The sequence below is a fragment of the Polypterus senegalus genome, chromosome 8 (assembly GCF_016835505.1).
Source record: "Polypterus senegalus isolate Bchr_013 chromosome 8, ASM1683550v1, whole genome shotgun sequence".
Classification (NCBI taxonomy): Eukaryota; Metazoa; Chordata; class Cladistia; order Polypteriformes; family Polypteridae; genus Polypterus; species Polypterus senegalus.
This window is the reverse complement of record NC_053161.1, coordinates 139,057,492-139,085,291: the sequence shown is the minus strand read 5'-3', so window position 1 is coordinate 139,085,291 and position 27,800 is coordinate 139,057,492. Positions and strand designations below refer to the sequence as shown.

At 37.9% G+C, this 27,800-nt stretch overlaps 1 protein-coding gene across 1 annotated transcript in view; it reads left to right on the top strand.

Moving 5' to 3' along the window:
- Window positions 1-27,800, top strand: part of aldh1l2 (aldehyde dehydrogenase 1 family, member L2) — a 90,928-nt gene that overhangs the window by 37,596 nt on the left and 25,532 nt on the right. The window contains exons 9-16 of the mRNA XM_039761824.1: window positions 1,210-1,301; window positions 4,209-4,356; window positions 4,734-4,853; window positions 7,580-7,707; window positions 13,417-13,567; window positions 16,208-16,278; window positions 21,305-21,410; window positions 27,047-27,134. Coding sequence (XP_039617758.1) covers window positions 1,210-1,301; window positions 4,209-4,356; window positions 4,734-4,853; window positions 7,580-7,707; window positions 13,417-13,567; window positions 16,208-16,278; window positions 21,305-21,410; window positions 27,047-27,134 — 904 coding nt within the window. The remainder of the gene's footprint in view (window positions 1-1,209; window positions 1,302-4,208; window positions 4,357-4,733; window positions 4,854-7,579; window positions 7,708-13,416; window positions 13,568-16,207; window positions 16,279-21,304; window positions 21,411-27,046; window positions 27,135-27,800) is intronic.

Below are 27,800 nucleotides of genomic sequence, written 5' to 3'. Positions count from 1 at the left end.
TGGATTTAATCATTAAACATTCTTTTCAGGGATATTGCGGTAAGGTGTCATCGGAATTTAATGGGTGTTTCAGGCAATTCGCAACACAGCAAAGCCGAACCTGTTCTAACACTGCTCTACGCACGCCTTTGCTGCTTGCATGCTAAAAAAGATCCCCACAGCTGCTATCTTGCTTAAAAACTGACACCATGCATTACTTGGATGGTTGTGTTGCGTTCTTTGCATAAAGTAGTGAACATACTGCAGACTGGAATAATGGGTATGGATAATCATTGTATTTTTATTTCATAGAATTTTGCCCTCCATATTACACATATTGCACTCAGCACTGTATGCTGGCAGGCAGACTGGCAAGTTAAATACAATGATACTAGAGACTTTTTTTGGTTTTAGTGTCACTCAGAGATAACTTATTTAGCACTTATGTGATATGACATTGATTCGATCTTCTTACAGAAACATGATGGAGAGTAATTGTTTACCTTCACAACTTTTCTCTAGTATTGCACCAGGACTGCCGTACACCCCCTCCCCACCCCCTTCCTTCTACTCCCCTGCACCTATATCGTTATGTATAAATCAAGAAAATTCACACCAGTGGTGTTTTATTGTTAACCACATAATATGAAATGTTAAACCTTGAAATGTAAATTTTATTTCAGAAAATTTTTAAAGGTAGTATACAAATACAGTACTGGATGTGTATGTCATTCTTTAGGTACACACTTAACTTTTTTGTATTACTCTTTCATAATGTTAAAAAAAAAAAATTACATGAAAATGGCACCTTGACCAAAGCACTGCCCATGACATTTGCCTTGTTGCTTACCCTGGATGCGACAATATTATTTAATACGTTAAACAGGCCACATTAATCACAAATATTAATGCTTTAACTTTCCCAGGCCTAATTCTCATATAACCAACAGTAATTGTATGTGATTCCATTGATAAAATTTTTATAGTTTCACATTCATTGAAGTATGTCATTTTTATTTTGAACAAGAAAGTAAGCAAAACATGACCTTCTGTAGTGTAAGACTCAGTGAATGCAAAGAACATTTTGTTTGTCATTTTCTTTTAACTTTTTTTAACAAATTTTTAATAAAATGCCATATGCTGTTATACTGTCCATGTGGTTACTGCCCTCAAAAACATTTTTATAAATGAATAATCTTAATATTGTTTTTTGTTGCCATTTTGTCACAGGTTATCTGGAAAGGAATTTTATCTAATGTTCCCAAAATAGAGGATTCCACAGATTTTTTCAAATCTGGAGCAGCCTCTATGGATGTTGTAAGGTTAGTTGGGAATGAACTCTTTTAACTTAAAAAGTAACTATAAAATATTAAAAAATATATTTTTTTAAGAAGAACACTTCTAAAAATATTTTCTATAAATTAGCAATCAGAAACACTTTATGTTTACAGTAAAAAAAAATGTATGGGGATGAATGTTCTTCATTAGCGTACAGATGTTTTAAGTTTCTTGCTTATGGCCACAGGATAAAGCTATGGAAGATTATTCCTTCCACACAAAAAATGTATTTTGTTATTTCACAAGTATTGCGTTATTTTGCAATTATTATTGTGCTATTTCGCAAATAGCCATTGCCTACTGGTGCTGTGATAACTAATGAGGAATAGGTTAAGCAAATGCATAGAGTGCAGTCAAGTGACAACAACTAAACAAAAATTATCGGTACATATTTATTCCCACATGAGCTAAGAGGTAAATTTTAATATGCCCAGTTTACAGTGATTATCCCAGCAGCACTGTGTGGTGTTAAGGGTCCACAGCTCACTGAGCACAGGCCATTTTTAATAAATAAACGATGTGCTCGCGGCTTAGTGAGGGGACGTTGGGCCATAGTGGGCCACGGGACGATCCGTAGGGTGTGGGCGTTTCTCACCTAGTGCACAGGTGAGGAACTGCCCACATTCATGATTGTCCCGTGGCTAATGCTGCAGCTGCGGTGGCCCTCGTCATTTTTAAAAAGAAGCGCGAGTCGGTTTTAGAGGGAGGAAAAAGAGAAACGATCGGAGAGTGAAAGGAAAGGAGAGGACGGAGGTTATCGGGAGCAGTAGAGGAAGCAGGTCGGTGAGAGAGCCGCGAAGAGCGAGCGGACGGGCGAGCGAATGAGCGCTCGTGGACAGCTGCGTGGAAGCTGGGTGTTAGGCCGACACCCAGGTGTTTGTGTTGATGTCTCTCCCGCTGAGCGATCAGGTAGCGGGAGTGACCAGGGAAGGCGACTGGCCGCAGAGAGGCCATAGAAAGGCAGCGGAAGTCGGGAGACTTGGTGCTGGAATCCCCAACGTGGGCGACCTGGCCGTTGGTTGGAAACCAAGTTCTCCGGGACTGGGATGAGTGCCATACCGAAGCCAGGGATCGGGAGGTCTCCAGTCTCGTGCGTGTGTTTCAGGAGGGCAGCTGCAGAGAGCGTCTTGCCTACTGTGATGCCCAAATGGGATTAGCAGGTGAGACGCTAACAGAAGAGCACCGGACTTGTTTGTTGTTTTAAGACTGCTTCCTGATCATTTTAACCTCTCGTTTTTAAGGATTGTTTTTTTCTATTTATTGGTTTTACTCCCACGTTCGTTTTATGGATTATTCATTTAATGAAGAACTGCACTATTTATTGGAACACTGTTTTTGATTTGTGGACTGTTTTAATAAAAGCACTTTTGCACTTTTTACCTTCCCCTTGCTCAGATGCTCAATTTGCCTCCATTGACTAGCTCACTCGGTAACATTATCGACGGTGTTGGGTTCAAGGGTTCCCAAACATCAAAGGGAGTGTGGAGCCAGAACCCACATCGTCATACACTGCTTTTAAGGTCAAGAAGCAATTGTGGTGGACAGTACACTGGTCCTTTGCGGGGTACAATCACACAGCCAATTAAATAGGGTGTGCTGCTTGCAAATCCAGTAGCAGAAGCATATAAATAAACTATCTGTTTAGTTTAACCCAGTAATTTGATAGATGTTTTGAAACTGTATTATCTGGTTGCACAGTAGCCAATGTTCATATATCTTGGGAGCTTAGCATGGAGATTGAAAAAGAGGATGAAAGGTATTTTACTTCTCAGCACATGAAGGACTAAATGCATTTTCTTAATTGAGAAGTATTATTGACATATTTCCAGTATTCATTGTTAGAACAGGTCATTATATGCAGTTAAGCACACTAATGTTGATGCCAGCCTATCCACAAATGCACGGGAGAACATGCAAACGCTATGCAGGCCCTGGTGCTGTGAGGCAGGAATGACTTCTCTGTACCACCACGCTGCCCATGTTAAAATATCTAATTAAAACTGAATGTATACTTATAACATCTGTTTAGTTCTTGTCACTTGGCTGCAAGCTATATGCTTGCTTAATCTTTCTGTCAGTAGCGGTCACATACATCTAAACAAGTCATGATTAATGGTAATGGAATCGGCAGCAGGCAATACCTTTGTGAAATAATGCAATAAGTACTGCAAAATAATACAATAAGTACTGTGAAATAACACAATTTTTTGAGTAGAGAAAATAAGTTTTCATAGAAAGCATTTGTAGACTTGAACTAATGAGGCTTCATAGTCAAATCCTTAGGTCCTGGACTAGACTGTCCTGGCAATTATAAACCATCACTATAATTACTAAGGTTCTGCAAATCAGACACATATACTTTCTGTCATTCTCACAGTTGCTCATTGGGTTCTTGCTTGTATATCAATTTTAAAACATTGTTCTTGGTTGGTATCTTTCCATTTAATTTGCTTTGGAAATTCTCATAAGACATTATCTTGTCAGAACTCATCTCATTTTTTTCTGTCAATTAAGCATCATATTCAAAACCTCTCTGGCTGTTTTTACAACATTCAACATATACAGTGCAGTATTTTTATAACCACAATTGTAACTGTTTTGGAGCAATGTTACTGTACTTCAGATGGAAACAAAACTATGCTGTAAGCATATGTTTTCAAATGTTATTAAAGATGGTAACAATATAAATTATTTATGAAGCCTCTACACATTAACCTGTTCACAACTGCATTAGATACCACAGTTATTAAGTGGAACCTTGTTGATTCATCCTTAAAATAAAAATTTGAAAATATATGTAGAAAATTGTAGAAAAGATGCATTTACAGATTATGCTTCTAAAGTGACTGAAATATGTGATAGTGAAATGTCCTTCACCTTTTCCCTTATAGATTAGTTGAGGAGATTAAGGAGAAATGTAATGGATTGCAGCTCCAGAATGAAGATGTCTATATGGCTACTACATATGAGGAGTTTATTCAGATGGTGGTACGGAAGCTTCGGGGAGAAGACAAGGAGGAAGAAATCATAATTGATCATGTAGGTAGAACTATACGGTGTCTAGGCCAGAAATGATATTGGTGGCTAAGCTGTGTCTTTAGCACACAAATATCATTCTAATTATGCTTCACTTAATATGTTTGTAGTAAGATATTTCTATGCCTTTACTATTAAGTTATTTTATTTTAGTAGAATTTCAATATATTTACTATAGGTGGAGAAATTTGACTTTTATTGTGTAAAGCTAGCAGTGTACACGTATTATATTGGATTTTTAGTGTTACACTTTTAGTTTCCAATGTCAAGTTGCTTTTATCAGTACTAATACAAATATAATGAATAAATGTGCTAACTTGGCTAACTTGAAAGTAAACTTTAAAAAAAGTTAATTATTTTGGTCACAACTTATTCTTTAGGTGACAAAAAATGTAAATAATTTGACTGTGAAGATGCCTTATCAGTGCTTTATCAATGGAAGATTTGTGGATTCTGAGAATGGAAAGAAATATGACACTGTAAACCCCACAGATGGATCTGTAAGTAATTTTCTGTATAAGTAGGTATACACTAAGGCAAACATCACTATTCAGAAAAAATGCTTTACTGCCAAAGTTATAAAATGATTTAAAGAGTATTATGTAGTAGCCAAAATATGTTTGTTTTGTATGAGTTTCTGGCTTTTGTCTATACTGTTTTAAAAAATGGAATTGATCAAATTTTTTAAAGATATGTTACAGTATTGATCATTTTGCACTGGAGCACAGAAGCATGACCCACAGAGTTCTGAGATATACTCTAGAAATGAATATATAATATCTGTTAAATATATAATTTAAAACTGGGTGAACTATGGCACATATGGAGTGTGCTGAGTAGTGCATATAGTGCAGGTCTTACTGATAAGATACATTTTTAGTTGTGGTTTCTTATCACTCTCCATCATGCCATATAAGTCTGACTATTGGAGAAAAGGGTGAATGAACGGTGAGATGTTTTTGTTAAAGCCTGACCTTGTGACTTACTAATAGTCATGATGAAACAAACTCTTGACAAACCATTGATGATGTTATGTTGTTTGAACTGGAATGGCTAATTAGCTCTTATTAAAACAGTGCCACCAAGCTTTTTAATACAGAAAAAATGCATATAATTTTCATTTTATTTTGTATAGATTATCTTGTTCATAATACATACTTTTTTCCATATTCAAGGAAATGCGGCAGCTTACAAAACACATTAATAAAACGGTTGTCAGTAACATTCAAATGCTTAATACACTTAAGGCCAGATGGGAACAAAAACTCAAATGTGACAAAAATTTGGAGGAAGCAACGGTAAGGAAGCCCACAGCTCTTTAGGACGGTTCCAGGTGAAAGTCAGCTGATCCTAACCAGTCTCTCCCTAGGCAGTCCAAGTTTCATACTCACAGCTCTTCCAGTAACTGTGCCTGTGTTGCATGAAAGTACTTGGACCACTGTTCACGTCAGACTGTCCTGGGGCTTTTTAACTTGTTTGCTATGAGCTGTGGCAAGAATGAAGTTTACTTGTCTGATGCTGAATGTGATACACTGCAAACTAAGAAGGTAATGAAATGAAAATAGGTTAGTAAATACTAGTGGATATGGTATTCACATGCACAGTCCTCCATGAATGGTTGTGCAGTGGTAGCCTTAGGTAAAATAGCTCTTGAAGAAAGTGAACTGGTAGACCAAAATGTATTAGTCCTCGGAATGTATTGCACCCTACCAATAATCCCATTGAAACCTGACACAAGAAAAGTACTGCCTGCTATGTTATATAGACTTGTTTGGTGGAGGGGGCAGAACAGAGAGAAAAAAAGACAGAGATCAGAGAGATGGGACAAAGGTGTATTTATAAATTCTAGATTTCTGAGCTTGTGACAAACGCATAATCTTCTTATATAATACTCTACTGTGGCTGTTCGTTTGTCTGTCCTGGATTTTAAATCACCTGTAGCTCGCAAACCGTTTCACCTATTAACTTGAAACTTGGTACACATATACTTTGTGACGTCTACTATCCGCTTTCAGGGTGATGATTTTTATTACTCTTTTTATTTTTATGTTATTTTATTTTATTGTAGAATCAACTCTGCAGCGCGCAGCAGGGCGGCCGTGCGGCGCATGTGTATGGTTGCCGTTCTCATTCCCTACCAGCTTCGCTAATCATTCTTGAGGCAGATTGAAAATAAGTGAAAAATTAAAGAAAACATACTAAGTAATTGCAACACAAAAACTAACTGAATCGGTTTTAACGTGAAAAGATGCTGACGAAAGAAGAGAAGCAGCGGGCTGCTAGGGTGGAGAAAAGAAGAGCTGCTCAGGAAGCAGCAAGCACATCAACCTCTGAGCAAACGAATGCTAAACAGAGACAGAAAGAGTATGAAAACTAGGAATGCTCACGTCAAGTGTATTCACTGCACGTTATCTTGCAGTATGCCGTTACTGCTATTAAATATAAAGATTTGGCCATTTTATTAGTTAATGAAGTCGGTAATAATCTGAATTATTTTACCCTCTATTAAAGATTCTGCCCTTGTGAATAAAGAGCAAAGGAGTACACCACTGTATGATTTACAGTATATATATATATATATATATATGGACAATGCTGGATTTGTACTGGGGTTACCTTATTGAAAAAGCTATGTAGCATATATTCCAACTTTACATATGAAAATCTAACTTAATAATGTGCATGTAATATGTAAAAGTATCCCTAATTTTTTATTTGTGAATATTAGGCCTGTATCATTCATTCTTTTTCTGAATGATGAAGCCTTTTTCACTAAAATGCTGACATAAGCCCATGATGGACTGTCAGCCAATTTATCACTGGTTGCCATCCAGTCCTTTCTGGCTAGGTGTGAATCCCCAGCATTATAAGACACAGACTTGGAAAATGTTTTGACGGATGTTTTAATCATATTAGTAAGGGGTGCCTTTTTAGAAAGCCGTAATCTTTTCTGTCCATGAATGTACAAGTACACGATTCAATGTGTACTTTATGTAACTAGGGATTAGATTTATGAACTTACTGTTAGTAAGTTTTTTTTATTTTTTTAAGCATCTACTGATGATGTTATTCTAAATAATTGTTGTTACATGCAAGATACGTTAATATTCTCATTCCTTTTTCTTAAAATATCAGTAAAAATAATAGCAACCTATTCCTTCACTTTTAGTTTTTGTTGTGAGGATAAAAATCTTATTAGAATTATTATTATTATATTTTTTTACAGGTCATTTGCAAAGTATCTTATGCCTCAGTTGCAGATGTTGACAAAGCAGTTGCAGCAGCCAAGGATGCATTTGAAACTGGACCATGGGGCAGTATGAATGCTAGAGACAGAGGAAGACTTTTATATAAGTAAGACTTTTTATACATTTACTTGTTAATTCAGGCAGAAACATTTGTATTTTATTATTTTTGCAATCAAGCACAAATCCTTGTGCATTTTGTTGTTGTATTTTTTCTACATATTGAGCTTTCTTTGGCAGTTTGCTATATTTAATGGTAACATTTATAAACTCGATACAGTCATTTAGTGTAACCATTATAGAGTGATTTAAAATTAATAAAATAACAGTGACATTTTATAAAGATTACTTTGGAGGCTATACTTAATACCACTGCAACCCTAAATTTGTATAAAGTTTGTTTGAAAATGTGTGCATGTACAGTATATGTACTAGAGTTATGGATTGAAGAAAGTGCAGTCTTACAAGTATCATTACCCCTAAATTCAAAGAATAAAAAACATTTTGAACTATTGTTCATATTTCACTACTTAGTGCTGTTACAGGATTTTTGATGTGTTAGCCTGTAAAATGTGTGAACATGTAGCTTTTATTCATGTTCATGAAATAACAGGAGCTTTCTTCAGTGCTTGCAATAGATTGCAATACAGTATGGAATGGTGTTCTTTTTGTAAATGGTAGTCTGTGGGATTGGTATTGCCTTCTGCATCAAGCATTCTCACAAGGTCCTTGTTTTCTGTATAGAAAGATAGATTTCTAATCATTAAATATAGTCACTTGTATCCTTTTTGGCAAAAGAAAAAAAGGTAATAGTGAAAGATTTACTCTCATGTGTAACATTAAACTGTAATAAGTGTGTTTAAAAATGTTATGTTATATATGTTAACCATTTTCAATTACCAGAAGTAGCTTAAATTTTGTTTTTAAGACCAATATGTATAAACCCTACTTTATGATCTCCAAAGGTCATGCGAAAAGACAATTTTCCCTTGAGGATTAACAAATTATACACATATATATATATATATATATAATAAACTGCTCAAAAAAATTAAAGGAACACTTTGCAAACACATCAGATCTCAATGGGAAAAAGAAATCCTCCTGGATATCTATACTGATATAGACTGGGTAATGTGTTAGGAACGAAAGGATGCCACATTGTTTGATGGAAATGAAAATGATCAACCTACAGAGCCCTGAATTCAAAGACGCCCCAAAAATCAGAGTGAAAAAATTATGTGGCAGGCTAGTCCATTTTGCCAAAATTTAATTGCAGCAACTCAAAATTGTACGCAGCACTTTGTATGGCCCCTGTGTTCTTGTATACATGCCTGACAACATCGGTGCATGCTTCTAATGAGATGACAGATGGTGTTGTGGGGGATCTCCTCCCAGATCTGGACCAGGGCATCACTGAGCTCCTGGACAGTCTGAGGTGCAACCTGGTGGCATTGGATGGACCAAAACATAATGTCCCAGAGGTGTTCTATTAGATTTAGGTCAGGAAAGTGTGGTGGCCAGTCAATGGTATCAATTCCTTCATCCTCCAGGAATTGCCTGCATACTCTCACCACATGAGGCCAGGAATTTTCGTGCACCAGGAGCCACTGTACCAGCATAGGGTCTGACAATGGGTCCAAGGATTTCATCCTGATACCTAATGGCAGCCAAGGTGCCTTTGACAAGCCTGTAGCGGTCTGTGTGACCCTCCATGGATATGCCTCCCCAGACAATCATTAATCCACCACCAAACTGCTCATACTGAATGATGTTACAGGCAGCATAATGTTCTCCATGGCTTCTCCAGACCCTTTCACTTCTGTCACGTGCTCAGGGTGAACCTGCTCTCATCTGTAAAAAGCACAAGGTACCAGTGGTGGACCTGCCAATTCTGGTGTTCTATGGCAAATGCCAATTGAGCTCCCCGGTGCTGGGCAGTGAGCACAGGGCGTAGTAGACATTTGGGCCCTCAGGCAACCCTCATGAAGTCTGTTTCTGGTTGTTTGGTCAGAGACATTCACACCAGTGGCCTGCTGGAGGTCATTTTGTAGGGCTCTGGCAGTGCTTATCCTGTTCCTCCTTGCCCAAAGGAGCAGATACTGGTCCTGCTGATGGGTTATGGACCTTTTATGGCCCTCTCCAGCTCTCCTAGAGTAACTGCTTGTCTCCTAGAATCTCCTCCATGCCCTTGAGACTGTGCAGGGAGACACAGCAAACCTTCTGGCAATGACACGTATTGATGTGCCATCCTGGAGAAGTTGGACTACCTGTGCAACCTCTGTAGGGTCCAGGTATCGCCTCATGCTACCAGTAGTGACACTGACTGTAGCCAAATGCAAAACTAGTGAAGAAACAGTCAGAAAAGATGAGGAGGGAAAAATGTCAGTGGCCTCCACCTGTTAAACCATTCCTGTTTTGGGGGTCATCTCATTGTTGCCCCTCTAGTGCATCTGTTGTTAATTTCATTAACACCACAGCAGCTGAAACTGATTAACAATCCCCTCTGCTACTTAACTGACCAGATTAATATCCCATAAGTTTCAATGACTGTATGCTATACTCTGATTAAAAGTGTTCCTTTAATTCTTTTGAGCAGTGTATATATATATATAAAACTAATGATAGTCTTTGTCTAGTTCTTGTTTCCCCAGTGATTGGGGGGGAGCCTTTTTTCATGTCCCACACAGATATTTTACTAGTAACCTGGAAGAAGAACCTGTTATTTGTTATGTAACCCAGGTCTTTCACATTCTTGTTGCATCTTGCAATGTCAGTTTGTGTTGTTGCTAGAATTGTTTTGATGAAGAAATGATAAAACCTTTTGTAAGCATGAAATATTAAGCATACTGTGGGTTAACTTCCAGGCTGCACATAAGTCCAAACTTTTGAGTAAAAGTTGGTACATTTGCTGTATTTGTTCATCAAGATTTTTGAAGAAGAGTTTTCACTCATTGATGACTAGTATAAGGATACTTCTGACTAAGGGTCTGACAGTCTGATAGATGCTAGCAAGATGTCAACTTATCTCGATTAATAAGTCTCATTTTAGATGGGAAGAGCCAACTAGTTGTCAGTTGTTATACACTATATAGTTTGTTGATATGAAAAGGACAAATGTAAAAGCCATCCACAGTGAAATTCATCTTTTACTTTCTTAAAGATTTCGGAACTTTCTGAAAGTTTGTGTGTGTGGGAGTTGGGAGTTTTGATTCAGCTGACAACCAACCTTGGTTCAAGGTGTGGTGCAGAAATTGCATTTTGCAGACTTCCAGATGAAATCAAGTTATTTTTTTTTTTTTGCCAGGCCAAACAAAAGTGGGTTGTGCCACCTTAGTCTTACAATAACACGATGGAGATGGTTAATTAGACATAACATAAAGGATGTACTAATTTCTGAATGAATAATATGCTATTATAACTAGTACACTTAATTTTGCACCGCATGGTGGTGTTAAGATAATGCTTTGATAGGGATAGTGATCTTTCCATTCATTTAGGATGAATGACTCTGAAGGAATTTTCAGGAAATTATTTTAAGAACAGTAACCATACTAAGGGTAGCATAGTGGTTGTTCATCATGAATGCACTGTCCTGTGTTCAAATTGTGTACTATGGAGAGGTTGTGTGTTCTCTCTCCCTTATCAGAAGTTTTGCCACCGGTGTCCAAACCATCCCCCATATCAAAAACATATTTATGTTAGGTTAATTACTGATTTTTTTTTTTTCCCATTCATTTCATTTTCTTTTACTTATTTGGCTGCCGCCTTTATCTAAGGGGACTTACAATGTTTTATAATACAATTGGTTATGTTTCTTTTGGTTTACCAATTGGAGCACAGGCAGGTCAAGTGACTTACTCATGGCCACACAGTATCTGTAACGGGATTTGAATCCACAGCCTCATGGTTTGAAGTCCAAAGCCTTAACCACGACACCACACGATTTTTAAACTTGGTGGGTGTAGGCATGAATGGGCCCTATGGCGTCACTCCCATAGTTTCTTTCATAGCTTCCAGTTCTACCACTGTAGACCATGGCCCAACTGTGACCGTGCATTAGATTGAAAGGTTTTGAAAATGTTAAGTGGCCACATTAGAATGATGATGAAACATTTACTTGATCATGAAATCATCAGGTGGTCTCCTTTGTTGTCTAATATAAAGCATGGTGTGTTCAAGAAATTAAACTGTCACTCACTTTAAACATAAAATTTCATCTGGGACAGTTACCTGGCCTAAATACGAACAAACCAAACACCATTTTCATTATATTAATGTAAACTATCTTTGAAACTTTATGTGCCACTGAAGTTAAATGTATTTAAATAAAAATGAACAAGATAAATATATACTTTTTGTGCCAAAAATGGGTTTTGCATTATTTGCACACTCAACCAAAGTAGTTTGCTTTGGGGAAATAGGTTAAGAATCACTGACGTTGGGCAGCTGAATATTATAATCATTATGATTACCCGGTATTTACTGACCTACCTTTGTATATCCATCATATTAAGGAGACAATCATTGAATGCTATGCTCAGCTGTGCATTCTTAAGAAGGCTTAGTTCACACCTGTGTATGTATGCAAAGCCATGTGTAAATACACGTGTGTTTATCATGTGTTCATTGTATGTTTATGTGTATTTTGTAGGGCATGTTAACACATCTGGGTTAATGTATTTTCTTGCTCTAATTCCACATGTGTCTGCTTGCTATGTTGTACTTAAGTAAAGGTTTCTAGTGGGGAAAAATTTGCTGGAGACATTGATTATCATATACAGACAGTTTTAAGTTGTGAGTAGTGATTCTGGTAGTGCGATGCCCAGTTCACTAATTTAGCATTAATGGCGACTGCAGTCCTAAAGATGTGTCATTGGCCATGGAAGGCCAAATCAGTAGACTTGGGCCTGTGATCCAGCAACTGGTGAAGGTGAGAAAAAGTCCCCGGAGGGCTAGCAGAAAGAAAGAAGGAATACCTCCTTACCAATAGAGAGGAGCACATGTTTCCATGAAGTGAGAAATAGATGGTGCTTTCTTTTTTTAAAGCTTAGGACTGGCACGAAGCTGGTTGTTTACCTTCATTCTGCCTGGCAGCTACTTACAATGCCTGGAGAGAAAGGATAGACAATATTGTACTTTTTACACAAAGCAGCCCAGGCTCAGTGCACACGGTGGTTGCCAAAGGGCTCTTTGACTAAAGGACTATAGCCCTTTATAGGCCCACTGTCTTTAGTAGAAGGAAGAAAAGATACTTATTAGTTGGTTAGAATGATTCATGTGATGTAAAGAAAAACATACTTATTGGAATGCTAGAGAAGCAGGAAGGGGTGAGCCACCCCATTTACAAAACTGGCTTCTATACTGCTCTAGGAAGGAGCAGGATTTGCTTTGTGTTGTCTTTTGTTTTGTGATGGTTTTTGTGTTCCTTTACCTAACCCTCACCAATATGTTAATCTGTTAAAAAAAAAAAAAAAAACATCATTTGTTGTGTATTTGTACTTCCATGGTGTCTTCTTATATTCTATGAATACTTAAAAGAGGAGGAAGGTATTAATTAAAGTGATGATGAATGATATAAAAATGTTTCTGTCCCCTAAAGGTGTTCAGAATCTTGTAAGGTGAAGGAAGGGAATTTAGAGGGCAACTAGTAGACCTAGAATAATGGATTTTAAACTACTGTTTTAATCAATGGACTAAATATAAATTATAGAATGAATAAATACAGCCAGTATATTAAAGCCAGAAAACAATGAAGTTTGCAGGTGTTGTGAGTTTTGATTATTTATTATTTTCTTATACTTAAAATGTCTTGCAGGCTTGCAGACCTGATGGAGGAACACCAAGAGGAGCTGGCTACTATTGAGTCAATTGACTCAGGTGCAGTGTACACACTTGCCCTTAAGACACATGTGGGAATGTCTGTCCAGACTTTCCGTTATTTTGCTGGATGGTGTGACAAAATCCAGGTTTGAACAAATTCAATATGCATTGCTTAATTATATTGTGAATCAATTAATTAGTGTAGTGATCATCTTTGACAAATGGATCGGTGCCGCTACTCCCGTATGATGCAGTGCAATGGATAAATATTTGGGCAGTAACGTCAAAGTTACAGTGTTAATGTAGTGGCAAGTAATATAAAAGTTATCCAAGGTGTAGCATGTCAGCTTTCATTTTTTAGTATTTTTGTTCATATATGATTTAAAGGTTCAAAGAACACCCCTCTCACAATGCATGTTTTACATGTTACTTGCCCCATGTAGAAAAAATTAAATCTCAGATTTTCATGAAGAACAGAAAGAAAAAGCTTATGACATCGTAGAACCCAATGGTGACCTGTGCTGTACAACAGCAAACGATGTGAAAAATGTTCATTAAAAAAAAAAAAAATCATGTTACTCGTGTTACATTTATTCATTTATCCAGTTGTATGTTCAAAGCTAAATTCTCTCTACTGACACTATGTGGACATGAGAAAGTCACTTCACCTGTCTGCTCCAACTGGATTAATAAAAGAAATGTAACCAACCTCAAATGTTGCAAGTCACCTTGGAAAAAGGCATCATCATAATAATAGAACAAGTTCCCTAAGTCCTGAATAGATTTATCGTAAAATGTGCAACCGTACTTTTTTGGTCAAATATTATTGAATACATACTTCTGGAAAAAGTCACTCACATCAAAAAAAAGAAAGAAGTTCCCATAATACTGCACTTTCATCGGCCAAGAGTTCTGCCTTTGATTTAAAAGCACAGTATTGTTACTCTTCCATTCATAAAAAGCTGTAAACCCAGGAAAAAATGGGGTGGGCGTAATTTACTTCATAGCAAACAACGGATTGGACGTTTTTGGTAACTGATAAGTATTACTAACAAACTTACACAGTTAAACGCACTGACCATTTAGTCCATAAACATACGGGGAGAACATGCAAAGTCTATGCAAACCTTGGTACTCTGAAGCAGGAATGACAGCTCTGCACTTCCACTCTGCTTATGCTAAAACATATGTTCTAAACTTAAACTTTAACCTGATATAAACTAAAAGTATGTCCAAGGCATCTGTTCAGTTCTTGTCACTTGATTGCACACTATATGTGTGCTCTCTGTCACTCGACTACTGAAGCATGCATGGGCATGATGATACTGTCGGCAGCAGGCAATAACTGCAAAATGACTAAATAATTATTGCAGTTATTTTCTGAGTGGCAGGAATAAGCTTCCTTATAATTCAGTATGTGTGCTAGCTTTACAAGTAAGTGTAGCATAAATATCAAAACTCCTCCCACAAAAAGCTACTGTGATCAGACAAAAGTACCGAAAGTGTATGTTTACCCAAGGCCAGCTCTGCTATTTGGGCAAACTAGGTGATCTCAAAGTTTGGCAGGATTTGGAGGCATTTTTTTTAAATAACAAAGATCCTGCTTACGAATATTCAGAGTCAATAAAACTGTCCGACTCCCATTAACCCAATTACATTGTACCGACCACAGTGACGTATGAGATGGGCAGGCAGGAACTCACACACATGCAGGATATGCAGGTCTGTGCCGTTAGACAGCCTGGTGTTTTTATTATACTATTTATTTACACCAGAAGAGATATAACTAAACACAAGGAAAAGTTGTACCTCACCTTGTGTTGTCCCCTTTTCAGGCACACTATGGCAGACCACTATTGTTGCGGACCTGCTAACTTGTGGTAAACTCTTTGCAATACCTTTTCCTGTACACGACCCCGCAGGACTCGTGACTCCTGCCTTGTCATCTGCTATGCCTCATGCACTCCATTAGCTAATCTATTCAGTCCACCAGGAGGGCCTCCTTAAACAGGCTAGCTCCTTGCAGTCATCTTCTGGAAATGCTTTCACTCCATATGCTGTTAATTAGATGACTGGCTCTTTCTCCCTGCCATAAACCTGCAGGTACTTAGCCCCACACAATTAATAAGTGCTTCAATCTTCTTGATGCTACAATATTTTTTATAATACAATATTATTTCATATATTACCACCATTTTAAGCTTCACTTCTGACAGCCCACTTGAGCCCTTTACATGTGGTTATCAAAAATCCCAGGTTGCTGCACTGTACTCAGTTCACAGAGGTTCTCTTTACAGTGAGTGAACATCCTTGTTTCTTTATTTTCTTGAGAAGCATGAGCCATTACCTGCTGTTTTGAATGCAGATCAGAATATGAGCCTACTAATAACGTGGAATGTGTAACAGGGCCCATCAGTGAATATCTTTTCTTTGGGTGCAGGTTCATACTTGGAGAAGAAGTCTCCAGAGGTTTCACTACTCTAAGATGCTTATGACAGGAAGTACGGCTCACTCTCCTTTATTATTTGCTAGTAAGGCAATTGGTAAAATGGGAAATGATCAGGATATCTTTAGTCTAAGCATATCAAATATGTGTTGAACAAGACGAGTTCTTAAATTTCAACAGATAAGCCAGCCATCTGTCCATTCAATCATGAATTCATTTTCTGGCTGGCTTATCCACTTTAGTAGATATGCCGGCTGTTACTCTTTTTGTGTATTCTGGTGTTATACAATAAGAAGCATTAATGACATGAATCTATATTAACATATTTTGTTCTCTTTAGGGCACAACCATACCAATTAACCAGGCTCGTCCTAATCATAATCTTACATTCACTAAGAAGGAACCTTTAGGGTAAGAAATATTCTTCTATTTTCTACTAAAGTTCATTCACTTTTTTGTGTTTTTTTTTTTATTATTTTTTAATAACAAAGAAAATATAAAATGCAGTAATCCCTCCTTGATTGCAGGGGTTGCATTCCAGAATCCCCCGCGATAGGTGAAAATCTGCGAAGTAGAAACCATATGTTTGTATGGTTATTTTTATATATTTTAAGCCCTTAGAAACTCTCCCACACTGTTTATAAATATTCTCCACACAGTTATACAGTAAACCCTCGTTTATAGCGGTTAATCCGCTCCAGACAGATAAACGAAGTAGTATTCTTTATTTATAAATCTAATATTTTCACAGTTAGAGCATAGAAAACCTGTTTACGACCTTCTAAATACGTTTTTTAACATTTTTAGAGCCCTCTAGACATGAAATAACACCCTTTAGTCAAAAGTTTAAACTGTGCTCCATGACAAGACAGAGATGACTGTTCTTTCTCACAATTAAAAGAATGCAAACATATCTTCCTTTTCAAAGGAGTGCCGTCAGGAGCGGAGAATGCCAGAGAGAGAGAGAAATGTAAACAATCAAAAATCAATAGGGCTGTTGGGCTTTTAAGTATACGAAGCACCCGCGATAAAGCGGCCGCAATGAAGGGATCAATGTGAAAGTAGTCTTTCAGCATTTTTTACAGGAGCGTCGGTATCTTCTAAGCAAACAGCCCCTCTGCTCACACCCCCTCCGTCAGGAGCAGAGAATGTCAGAGAGAGTGAGAGAGACAGAGAAGAGCAAACAATCAAAAATCAATACGGGCTGTTAGAGCTTTGAAGTGTGCGAAGCACCACGCGGGAAGCATATCGTATATCATTGTTTTATTTTAATATGTCATACGTGCTCTGATTAGGTAGCTTCTCAGCCATCTGTCAATACCGTCCCTTGTATGAAATCAACTGGGCAAACAAACTGAGGAAGCATGTACCATAAATTAAAAGACACATTGTCCGCAGAAATCCACGAACCAGCGAAAAATCCGTGATATATATTTAGATATGCTTACATTTGAAATCCGCGATGGAGTGAAGCTGCGAAAGTCGAAGCGCGATATAGTGAGGGATCACTATATGTGTCTTAGAACAGGGGTTATATGGGGTCAGCAAAGCTTTTCTTCCAAGTGCCAGTAATAAAACTCAATTTGCCTTTGAGGGATGGTCAATTTGATCTATCACAACATCGTTAGTGAGATGTGTGTGCTTGCTTCCCAGCAGCTAAGTGGCCAATGTATGGGGTTAATTTGGACCCAGCAATCTGCAGAATAGCATGCGGATGCCACTACAAAAATTCGAGATGTTTTGGGAAACATTAATCTAATCTGCTTTTTTGATATTCTGCACAAACTGTAGAAAAATCCAGTTTTTCCCAGTTATCTATTCTTTGAAAAACTACAGACACATCTCAAATGCCTTGATATTGCTGTACAAATCACCTTCTGAGTTTTCCCTCTCCCTGCAGTCTGGAATTTAACTAATTGACATGCTAGGCGAGATCAGTGAAAAACACCAACTTCCAAAGTCATATAGAATCAGATATTTTTTTGACAGGCTTTCTTTTTTCTGATTTACGAGCACTGTTCTAATAATCTCAGCACTCTGCCTCTGCTCGACTACCTCATTTCAGTATGGTATGGTATGTCACTGTACTGTGTGTTGGTTTTATCCGTAAAACCTTGTAATTGTCATTGATTTAGTGCCCATGAGCAAATGAAATTTACAGTAGATGTGACAACTGTCAGTGTGTCTTCAAGACCAAGAGCCTTTCTACAGAGCCCTTGCTGATGGATAATGCAATGCATACCAACTGGTTTCCAAATGCCCATTGATGTGATATAAATATTTATTCTTCCCATTAAGCCAGTTTTCTTTCTTGCCATGTTCTTCGTGCCATCGTTTGTAATGCATTTTAGGTTTTCCCATTTCATAGTGCTCAATTGTTTAACACACATATAGGAACAATTCTTCTCCAGTTACATTGCCTTTTAGACTATGAAAGGTACCTAGCTCCTCAGTGATACTGAACGATTCATCTATACCTGTAAAAACACCAGCAATTGTGCAGTTTCCAATACATCAATACTCTAAATAAATAAAATAATTAATGAATCTCTGTGCTTTGCTTTTAAACTGCTGCAAGAAATTGTCTGCCATTTCATCCCCATGAACTGTTCTTGCTTATAAACTCACTGACTTAAATGAGTCCCATTTCTCTTTCTCATTCAAGGAAGAAATGACACAAGCACAGGTCAATAACAAAAGATTTGCAGGCCACAGTTGGCGAAACCTTGTCTTAGAATGTAGAACATAAATTTGACATACGAGAGGGAATCATTCAGTCAATCAAGCTTGTTTGTTTAACTAATGGCTTAGTTGTCCCATAATAAATTTATTGTTAACTAAACATCAATGTGAACAGACTTGTCAAACTTAATAAAATGTGAAATATTTTGTTTATTTTAAAATTTTTTGATTGATTTACAACTCTTCAAATATTTAGAATTGAACATAAGCACTAACCAATATATGATTATTTTGTCTAAATCTGGAGACAATAAAAAAAATATATATATATATATAAATATATATATATATATATGGGTACCTCAGTATACGTCCTTAATCCGTTCCAGGTCCTTGGACTTACACAAACAGGACATATACCAAACAAATTTTTCCCATAAGAAATAATGGAAAAATGATTAATCCGTTCCCATGAAAAAAAATCCTATTGTTATTGGCATATTATACATTGATGGGGTTGTATAAAATTTAAACACTGCTTAATACTAAAATACATAAATACAAAAGCAATTAGATGAAATAAATGAAAATTTAACCTAACTTTACTTTTTAATAACGTCTTTCACAATTGTAAATACCGTCGTTCTCGGCATATAGTATGCAGCAGCCATTTCCCGGATACGCATGCCACCTTCATACTTTTTAACAATCAATTCAAATTTATGTGAAAAAACACAAAATCACGTTGTGATGATGCGGGTTTGCTGTATGCTCCCATCTTCTGTCTGGGAGCCCTTGAACCCTACACCGAGTTTAGCAGTGAGGCACAACAAAGCACAGGATGGTGAAAAAGTGCAAAGTGCTTTTATTAAAACAATCAACAAAACAAGGTGTTCAAATTAAAGTGCTGTGTCCAAAGTTCCAATAAATAAATCAATAAAATCAGAAGTGAAACGTGGAGGTTAAAAACAATAGAAAAAAAGTCTTCTTAAAAACGAGGTTAAAATACAGCATGATGCATTCTTTAAAAAAAAAAAAAAACACACAACAAGAAGCACGGTGCCTTTTTACCTGGTGGCCCTCCTGCTTCCTCCCTCTGGGCTTCTCAACAGGGGAGTCGCCCAACTTGCAGCTGACTTCACTCTGCCTACTTCAGCTGTTTGGTTCACCTCTCCGATCCCTGGCTCCAGTAGGCTCCTCCTGACAGCGACTTGGAATCCACAGTGACCTCATTCCAGTCAATCCCGCTCCATGATCACTCAGCAGGAGTGACCACTACTACTATTCCCCGGGTGTCGGCCCAACACCCAGGCTCCCTGTTCAGCTGCATCGCAAGCCTGCCTCTGCGCTCGCGCTCTCTCTCTCTCTCTCTCTCTCTCTCCCCTGCTTCCTCCTTTCTCCTGCAACCTCCCGTCCGTCCATCCGTTTTCTTTCTTTCTTTTTCCTCCCCTTCTAGCCGACTCGCGCTTCTGTTTATCAAGAGGGCATGGCAGCTGAAATCCGTAGCCCCAGGAACAATTAAGGAAGCGGATGGTCTGTCACCTGTGCACCTAGGTGGGAAACGCCCACATTGCAAGTCGCGGTGAGAACTGCTTCAGCCCAATACTATCCACTTGCAGAGCCACCACGCCCCCTCACCAAGCCGCGAACACGGTGATTATTTATTTTAAAACTGGCCTTTGACAGGAGCTGTGGACCCGCTATACCACACACGTGAAAATTCACAGAGTTATAGTGTGGGTTGTTCACTGAATGCTAGCAACTGGCGCACTGACGCTCGTGGGAAGTCATGGCTTTGTCTCGAGAGAGGTAAACAAGGGTAGCACGCGAGTCGTATTCCAAACAAAGGTTGTATACTAAGCAAAGTTTTTCGCGTCCAAACAGGATGTATATCAAGTTGGACTTATTACAAAGCGGACGTATACCGAGGTACCACTGTGTGTGTATGTGTGTATGTGTGTGTGTGTGTGTATATGTAATTCTGCTATCACGCTATGTCAACTGGAGTAGTAGCTTTACAATGGGGCAACAGCAGCAAGTGCCACAGGATACTGAGAACATAAAAAGAGAAGCATCAATAGTGGCCATGATCAGTGCCACACTTGCATTTTTTTTATTTTTTAAATAAAAAAACATGGGTTGCAATATGAAGAGATAATCAGATGCTCTAATCAGGATGAGGCGCAGTAGAGTCTGCAGTACAGCCTGGAGACCAAAGGACGATCTCTTATGCAAGCAGACAGATCATTCCATAGCTTTGAGGCCTTTGATAAAGCATGAGCTCCCATATTAAGATTCAAAGGATAAATAAAACAAGTCGAATGTAATTATTCCTAACTTTTGAACAATGAGTAATGAAATATTAATTTCAGAGAATTGCACTATTGTGTAAATAAAACTACTAACCAGGCTGTTGCAATAATGTAAAGTTACAGTTGCATGCCCTTTTAGAATGCACAAAGATTTGCTTTAGTAAAGTTGGGCATAAGCAGACATTTTGGTGTATCTTTTCTGACATAAATTGTAAAATTGTGCTTTTATGGTGAACAAAACTGTACATTATTATGGCATACATATATTCATTTAGCTCAAGTGTCATTCTGTTAAACAATAAACTCAAAGTTGTATTTAGTACCAAGTCATAAAATTTGGGCTGCTGTCTTGGGTTATAATACTTGATTATATTAGTTGTTTATAGTTATGTTTATATAGCATGAGTCTCTACATAGAATTTTTTTGTTTGTTTGTTTTCTAGTGTTTGTGCCATTGTAATTCCTTGGAATTATCCCCTGATGATGCTAGCTTGGAAAAGTGCTGCCTGCTTAGCAGCTGGCAATACACTTGTACTGAAACCTGCTCAGGTAGGTGAATGTAAGATTTTTTTTTATTTGCTAATTCATTGGTGTAAGTTAAGAAATCCATAAATAACAAAATGTGTTTTGTTATCCTGCCAGCAATTTACTGATATGTACTACACAAGTATTGGTATTCAGTTTGCATGCTTAGGCCAAGCACTGGTGTATTCTAGCCAAAATTGATATTACATTACATTACAAACATATATCAGACATTCTGTGCTCATCCTGTTAAATCACTCCTCTGCCTTTGACATGGTCAACCATCCCTCCTTACCACCCTCTCTTACATTGGCATCACTTGGACTGCCCAGCGGTGGTTTGAGTCCTACCTCTATGGCAGATCCTACCCTGTGTCCTGGCATGGAGAGATTTCAAGGGTGCACCTGGTGAGCACAGGGGTTCCCCAAAGATTGGTGTTGGGCCCACTCCTCTTCTTCCTGTACACCTCTTTACTAGGTTCTATCATTCCGTCCTATGGTTTCTTTTATCAGTGCTTTGTTCATAAACAGCTATACATGTTATTCACTCCAGAGAGACTACACAATATAAACTAGAATATGCAACACAACTGGTCCAGGCTGTGGTTTTGTCATGGATAGACAACTACATTTTTCTTCTGGCATTTGTCACAGATGATACAAAATGCAGCAGCACATCTAGTGTTCAATCAGTCGAGGAAGACACGTCACTCCTCTTTTCAGATCACTACTCTCCCTTCCTGTAGCAGTACGTATTAAGTTCAAAACGTTAAAGCTTGCCTACAGAGTGCTCAGTGGGTCTGCACCTATTTAAATTGACATACATGTGAGGTCCTATGCTCCTTCTTGACCACTCAGACCTGATGATAACAGCATCTGGTGATGCCAGTTCTGTTGTGGTATCAAATCTCAGTCCAGAATCTTTTTTTTTTCCACATATAGCTCCTGGCTGGTGAAACAAACTGCCTACCTTCATTCAAAACTCTGAGTCTCTCAACGTGTTCAAGAAACATTTGAAGGCTCTATTGTGTGGTGAAATTCTGCCTAATTGATACTGGCTGTTAGGTTTTGTAAATCTAAGACTTGTAGCTCACTTGTATTTTGTTTTGAGCTCTACACTTGTGATTGTCAATTTTATGATGTCTTATTAAAAACTTGTCCCCAGACTAATGTTACTCGTGTCAGGGATGCCAGGGGCCATGACCCGGCCGGGACGCCATGAGGGACCGGATGTGGGTCTGCGCCCAACCTGGATCATGTGGGGGTCGCCTTCCTGGTTGCTTTGGGGGCCACGGGTACAGAGCATGAAAGCTCCACCCTGTAGGGGCTCGTGGTCACTGCCAGGAGGCGCCCCAATGCCTTGGGGACCTGTTACCCCAGCACTTCTGCCACACCAGGAAGTGTTGGGGAAGAATTAGGACGGAGCCCGGAGAGCTGCCGGGAGGACAGCCGGCACTTCCGCCACGCTGGGGCGTGGCTAGAGGAGGAATGCCGGGAACACCTGGGGCTCATCCGGGTCCTGTATAAAAGGGGCCGTCTCCCTTCATTCAAGGCTGGAGTCGGGAGGAGGAAGGACGAAGCTCAGGAGAGCTGTGGAGGCGGCCCGAAGAAAGGCATTGTGGCCAGGACTGTGACTTTGGGGTTTGTGTGCATTTTGGACTGGGTCTGAGTGACCAATTGTTGTAAATACTTGTAAATAAACGTGTTTGTGGGTGACATGAACGTGTCTGCCTGTCTGTGTCCGGGTCAACTTCCACACTCGTTAAGTTGACCTCTTTTATAAGTTGTTTTGGATAAAAGCATTTGCTAAGCATATAAATGTAAAAGTAAACATGTACGTACTTATGCTAATTAAAATATTCACATTTATATTTTTGCTATGTTAACCTGTTTTTGACATTTCTGTCATTACTTTGTAAAATTACATGTAACGATATACAGCATGCCCAGTCTGCGGCTATGCTGAATATGCCAAATCCCATAGTAAACAAAAATGGATAAAGTTGTTACAAAAAATACTTCAACTGCAAGCTTACATTAAACAAGTAAGGAAGGACGCATAACAGTGCTTATAGCTATAAGAGGCAGTAGTAAAAAATACTGTAAAAAGGAAGAGACTCGACACACGTAAAAAGGTTTGGGGCAGCCACCCATATAATATCCCTAGCTGCAAAGGTTTGTTTTTTCATTCAACATACGAGTAGTAGTTGATTGTACGGAGTCCAAGACAGAACTGATGAAGGTTGGAAAAGATGGAGTTTTAAGTGGTCAGACAGAAAGTGATGTATGTTAACCAGAAGTGATGTAGGTTGACCGGAGGTGATGTTTCTCTGACATCAGCCAGGACCGGAAGTGACATTCTTCTGGGCGCCGGAACCGGAAGTGATGTTCTTCATTCAGATAGGTTTTCCCGCGGCTGGTCTGTAGAGATAGCAAGAGAAGGTTTAATGCACCCCGCCCTCCCCTGGCCTGGCGTGGAATTACCTTTACTTGATCCACGCAACGTCCCTCTATTTGCACGTGTGTGACAATATATATATATATATATATATATATATATATGCATGGCAGCTTTATTTATAAACACAGCAGATTACTGAATTAACATACAAAATATATTTTCTCTAGGATAACTCAGCAAATTTCTTTATCTTTATAGGCAAATCTGGCAAGACCATTTTCATTTATAGGTCTGAAACATAAAAATGTCAATTACTTATTAGTTCTTTTAAAGTTATACTGCATTGTAGTGCTGCTCTGCCTAAGTGTGCTTAGTGCTGTGTGGCTTTGCTTACCTGTTGCTTCTTTGCTTTGAGTGAACACCCTTTGTTGATAGTTTTAACTGAAAATAATTGCAGTTCACAACACTGTTATGTTTCAGTGGCTAGTGATGCACCAATATTACCAGCAACAGATCTAAATCATCAGGTTTTTGCTCAAAATATGTGAATGACACTTAGCTGTATACAGTAACATACCATTTGGTAATAAGACATTTCACCCAAAAATAATATATTTTTTAATCTGTTACTTACTCTGTGTAGTTTGCAGTTATGGTTGAAAAATATTGTCAGTCTCATGTTTTTTATGGAAAACTAATGCATCAGATTTACTGCATCATTTGGGACCAACAGTGAACAACAGCAAACAATATTAAAATTTTTATGGGAGAAAAAAAAAACTCAAATTACTCATGTCGCATAATTCAATTGTCAGGTATTCAGTCCAACAAAAGCTTTCTTACTAGTATACACTGATAGACTTCCAGAAAATTGGCAGATTTGGAATATGAATACATTTAGACATTTCTTGCATGGCATTATGGTTCTTCTTCATGTCTGTGTTTACCCACTTCAGTCATTTTGTTGTAAGTAATTCAAGAAACCTGAAGCACATTTCACACAGTCCTCTCACCTGCTAATGTAAAAATGTTAACTTGGCAGTCAGTTGAGCTCCTCCTGCTTGTAGTGCCATAAATTGGATGAGAAGTCTCACTATAGCCAAAGGACAGTAGCTGAATGTCTGCACATGTTTAATGCAGAGTGGTCTAAATTAAAGAGGAGATATAACTCTACGTTGAAGCAAACACTTCATAATAAAAAAAATACTGCCAGCTTTACATTTGGTTAAAATGTTTATATTTCAGGTGTTAATGGCCACTTGTCTCATATTGCTTGCTTTCTCTTCTCCATATTTTGATGGTTTCAGTGGTAGTTGAAGTGGTGCTTAAGATGGTCACTAGTATTGTTGATCAGCAAAATTCTGTAAAGTGTTTTTTCCCAGCGAATGTGCTGTGTTCACAGCTGACTTTGTTCATCAAATATTTTTTTGGAAATTTGCTTTATGGCCAGCTGAGACAAACTTTTTTTTTTTTCCCAGAACCCCATGATCCTTGGCAATGCCATTATCACATCACAGAGCTGTAGCAGCAGTGGGCAGATCTTTTACGCATTTGCAATGTAAGATTGCTGCATGGTCTACTTTGCACGTGTGTGATGTCATGGCCCAATCGGTACTTCAGGCAGATGTACACCTTGCTTGCATTACAAAAAGCAGTGTTTTCATTTGAAAGGCAAGTTTGGTGACCATAATGAGAATATTATGAGTATTGCCACCAGATATATAATACTGATCCCTGTGCATTGCGCAGTCTCTCGCACAACACCAAATAGCTAGTTTGCATGCATAATTACCCATGTGCTGCAACTAAAGACAAAATTAGCATTTAAGGAGTCCTCCTCCCCAGTCAGAAAATGTAGATGACTTTGTGAAGTAATAACAATAATGAAAGATTTATTACTATTTACAAGATTTTTTTTTATCTTCTTCATTGAAGAAAACCGTGCAAAGCAACTTCATGGAAATATAAAAACATGTTCCCCCTGCACTTGGAGCCGCAAATTCAAACAATGGAATGAGCCAATCCCACAGCACTGTTAAAAAAAATGTCACCATTATAAGCTCAAAACTAGTTCAGGTCCTTCTTCCACATTGATTTCAAAGCATTTTGCGAAGTTCCCAAACATTCCTGTATTTTCATCAAACTCTTCAGGGTTCACACTAGGGAATCCATTCCCGGGAACTCGGGAATCCTGCATGTCATTCCCGGGAATCCCAAACTCGCAGGGATGACACAGTGCACGAACATCTCACATGTGAATAGTTTTAGAACGACCGACACTTATTTTTAATAAAACTACTGCAATATGTTGACACCAATAAAAGATTAACCTTATTTATAAGCAGTTCATGCTGACATAAGTACATGTATCTAGTTCAGGGGTGCCCACACTTTTTCGGCTTGCAAGCTACTTTTAAAATGACCAGGTTGAAATGATCTACCTACATTAAAAATGATATATATATAGATATGAATATTGGCAGAGAAAAGTAGGCTGGCTTTAAGTCTTATAAAACATGTGGAAAGAATGTTAACCTTCATGCAATGAAGATAAAAAATGCTAACTAGACAGGCAATCATGGGCAGATCTTACATGTCACAGGGCATATAAATGAGGCTGACATAAAGTAGAAAAGCAAAACAAATATAAAACTCTACTAGTGTGCACATAGACACAAAAAACAAGTAATGTGATTAAAATAATGATGTTAGAGAATCAAAACAAAATCCTAAAGCTAAACATTCTGTGTTGATTTGTTCAAATGTTTGAAATTAAGGGTTTATTTTCTGTGTTACAAATATATCCTAAAGGTCACAAAAGTACTGTGTGTTAGTAGAACTACAAATTAAGGTTTTACTGCGTTTTATGCGGTCTGTTCAAGTATCCTAAAAAGCTACACTCCACTAAGTTAAATTTAGTTAATCCATGAGACGCTTCTGTTCACCCCATCCATGACAGCTTGCTATGCACCCCAGTTGATGGGTTGATTTGTGGATTTCTTCTACTGGACACCAAAAACAAATATGGTTAAAAATTGTATGTGTTAATAGTAACCACATTGTTAGTATTTATCGTTGGGGCGGTTAGCAATACGGTTGTTTATTTCTGCATTTACTACTGAAACTGGCAAATGTTTGCTCATACTGTGAAGTTTATGTGCTCAAAGGTGCTGGAGTACACTTTTAAGTTTTAAGGACATCATCCGTTTTCACTGTGATAAGTAGTAAACCAAATATATGCTGTGATTTGTGTCTGTTAGGTTACACCTTTGACAGCTCTGAAGTTTGCTGAATTGTCTATACGGGCCGGAATCCCAAAGGGTGTCATAAACATTGTGCCAGGCTCAGGTAAGTTAATATGAATAAAGCAACATCACATCATTTTTTTTGTGTACCATAAAGAAAGGTGCCCAGTGGCTTTTGGGTTTTCTGAATTCTTATCATTACCGTAACCTCAGTTAGAACATAGTTATCATCTGGTTTAGGGAGATCGGACATATTTATGTAAAATGAACACAAAACTAAACAAGATGTACAAAGTTATAATTAGAATCCTGAAGCTCTTCAGCCTTATGATTTTCTTTAAAAAAATTAATTATTATTTACTGTAAGAAATGGTATATAAAATGATATGTTTCTGAGTGAAAATGTCTTGCTCTGAATCCACATATAAGGTCAGAATTGACTGCCGAGGGATCCATCTTAATGCAATAAATACCAGCCTGTGACATAACATGTTCATGTTTATAACAAATACTTGTCTCACCTTTGCTTTTAAAATATTAAAACAGTGTGATCTCCAAATTGGTGCAGTTAAAATGGTCAAAATGCTCAATGGGACATTTTAATGCTGGTTTGTATTTGTATATGACATTTGTCTTTTAGTAATTGAGGTACTTTTAAACATGTTAAATTTTATTCTTAAAACTGACTTAGTCTTCAAAGTAAAATGTCAGTAATTTTACTTGTACCTACAGAGCTAGGTACTGGTAATGCAAAGCATTTTGCTCATTC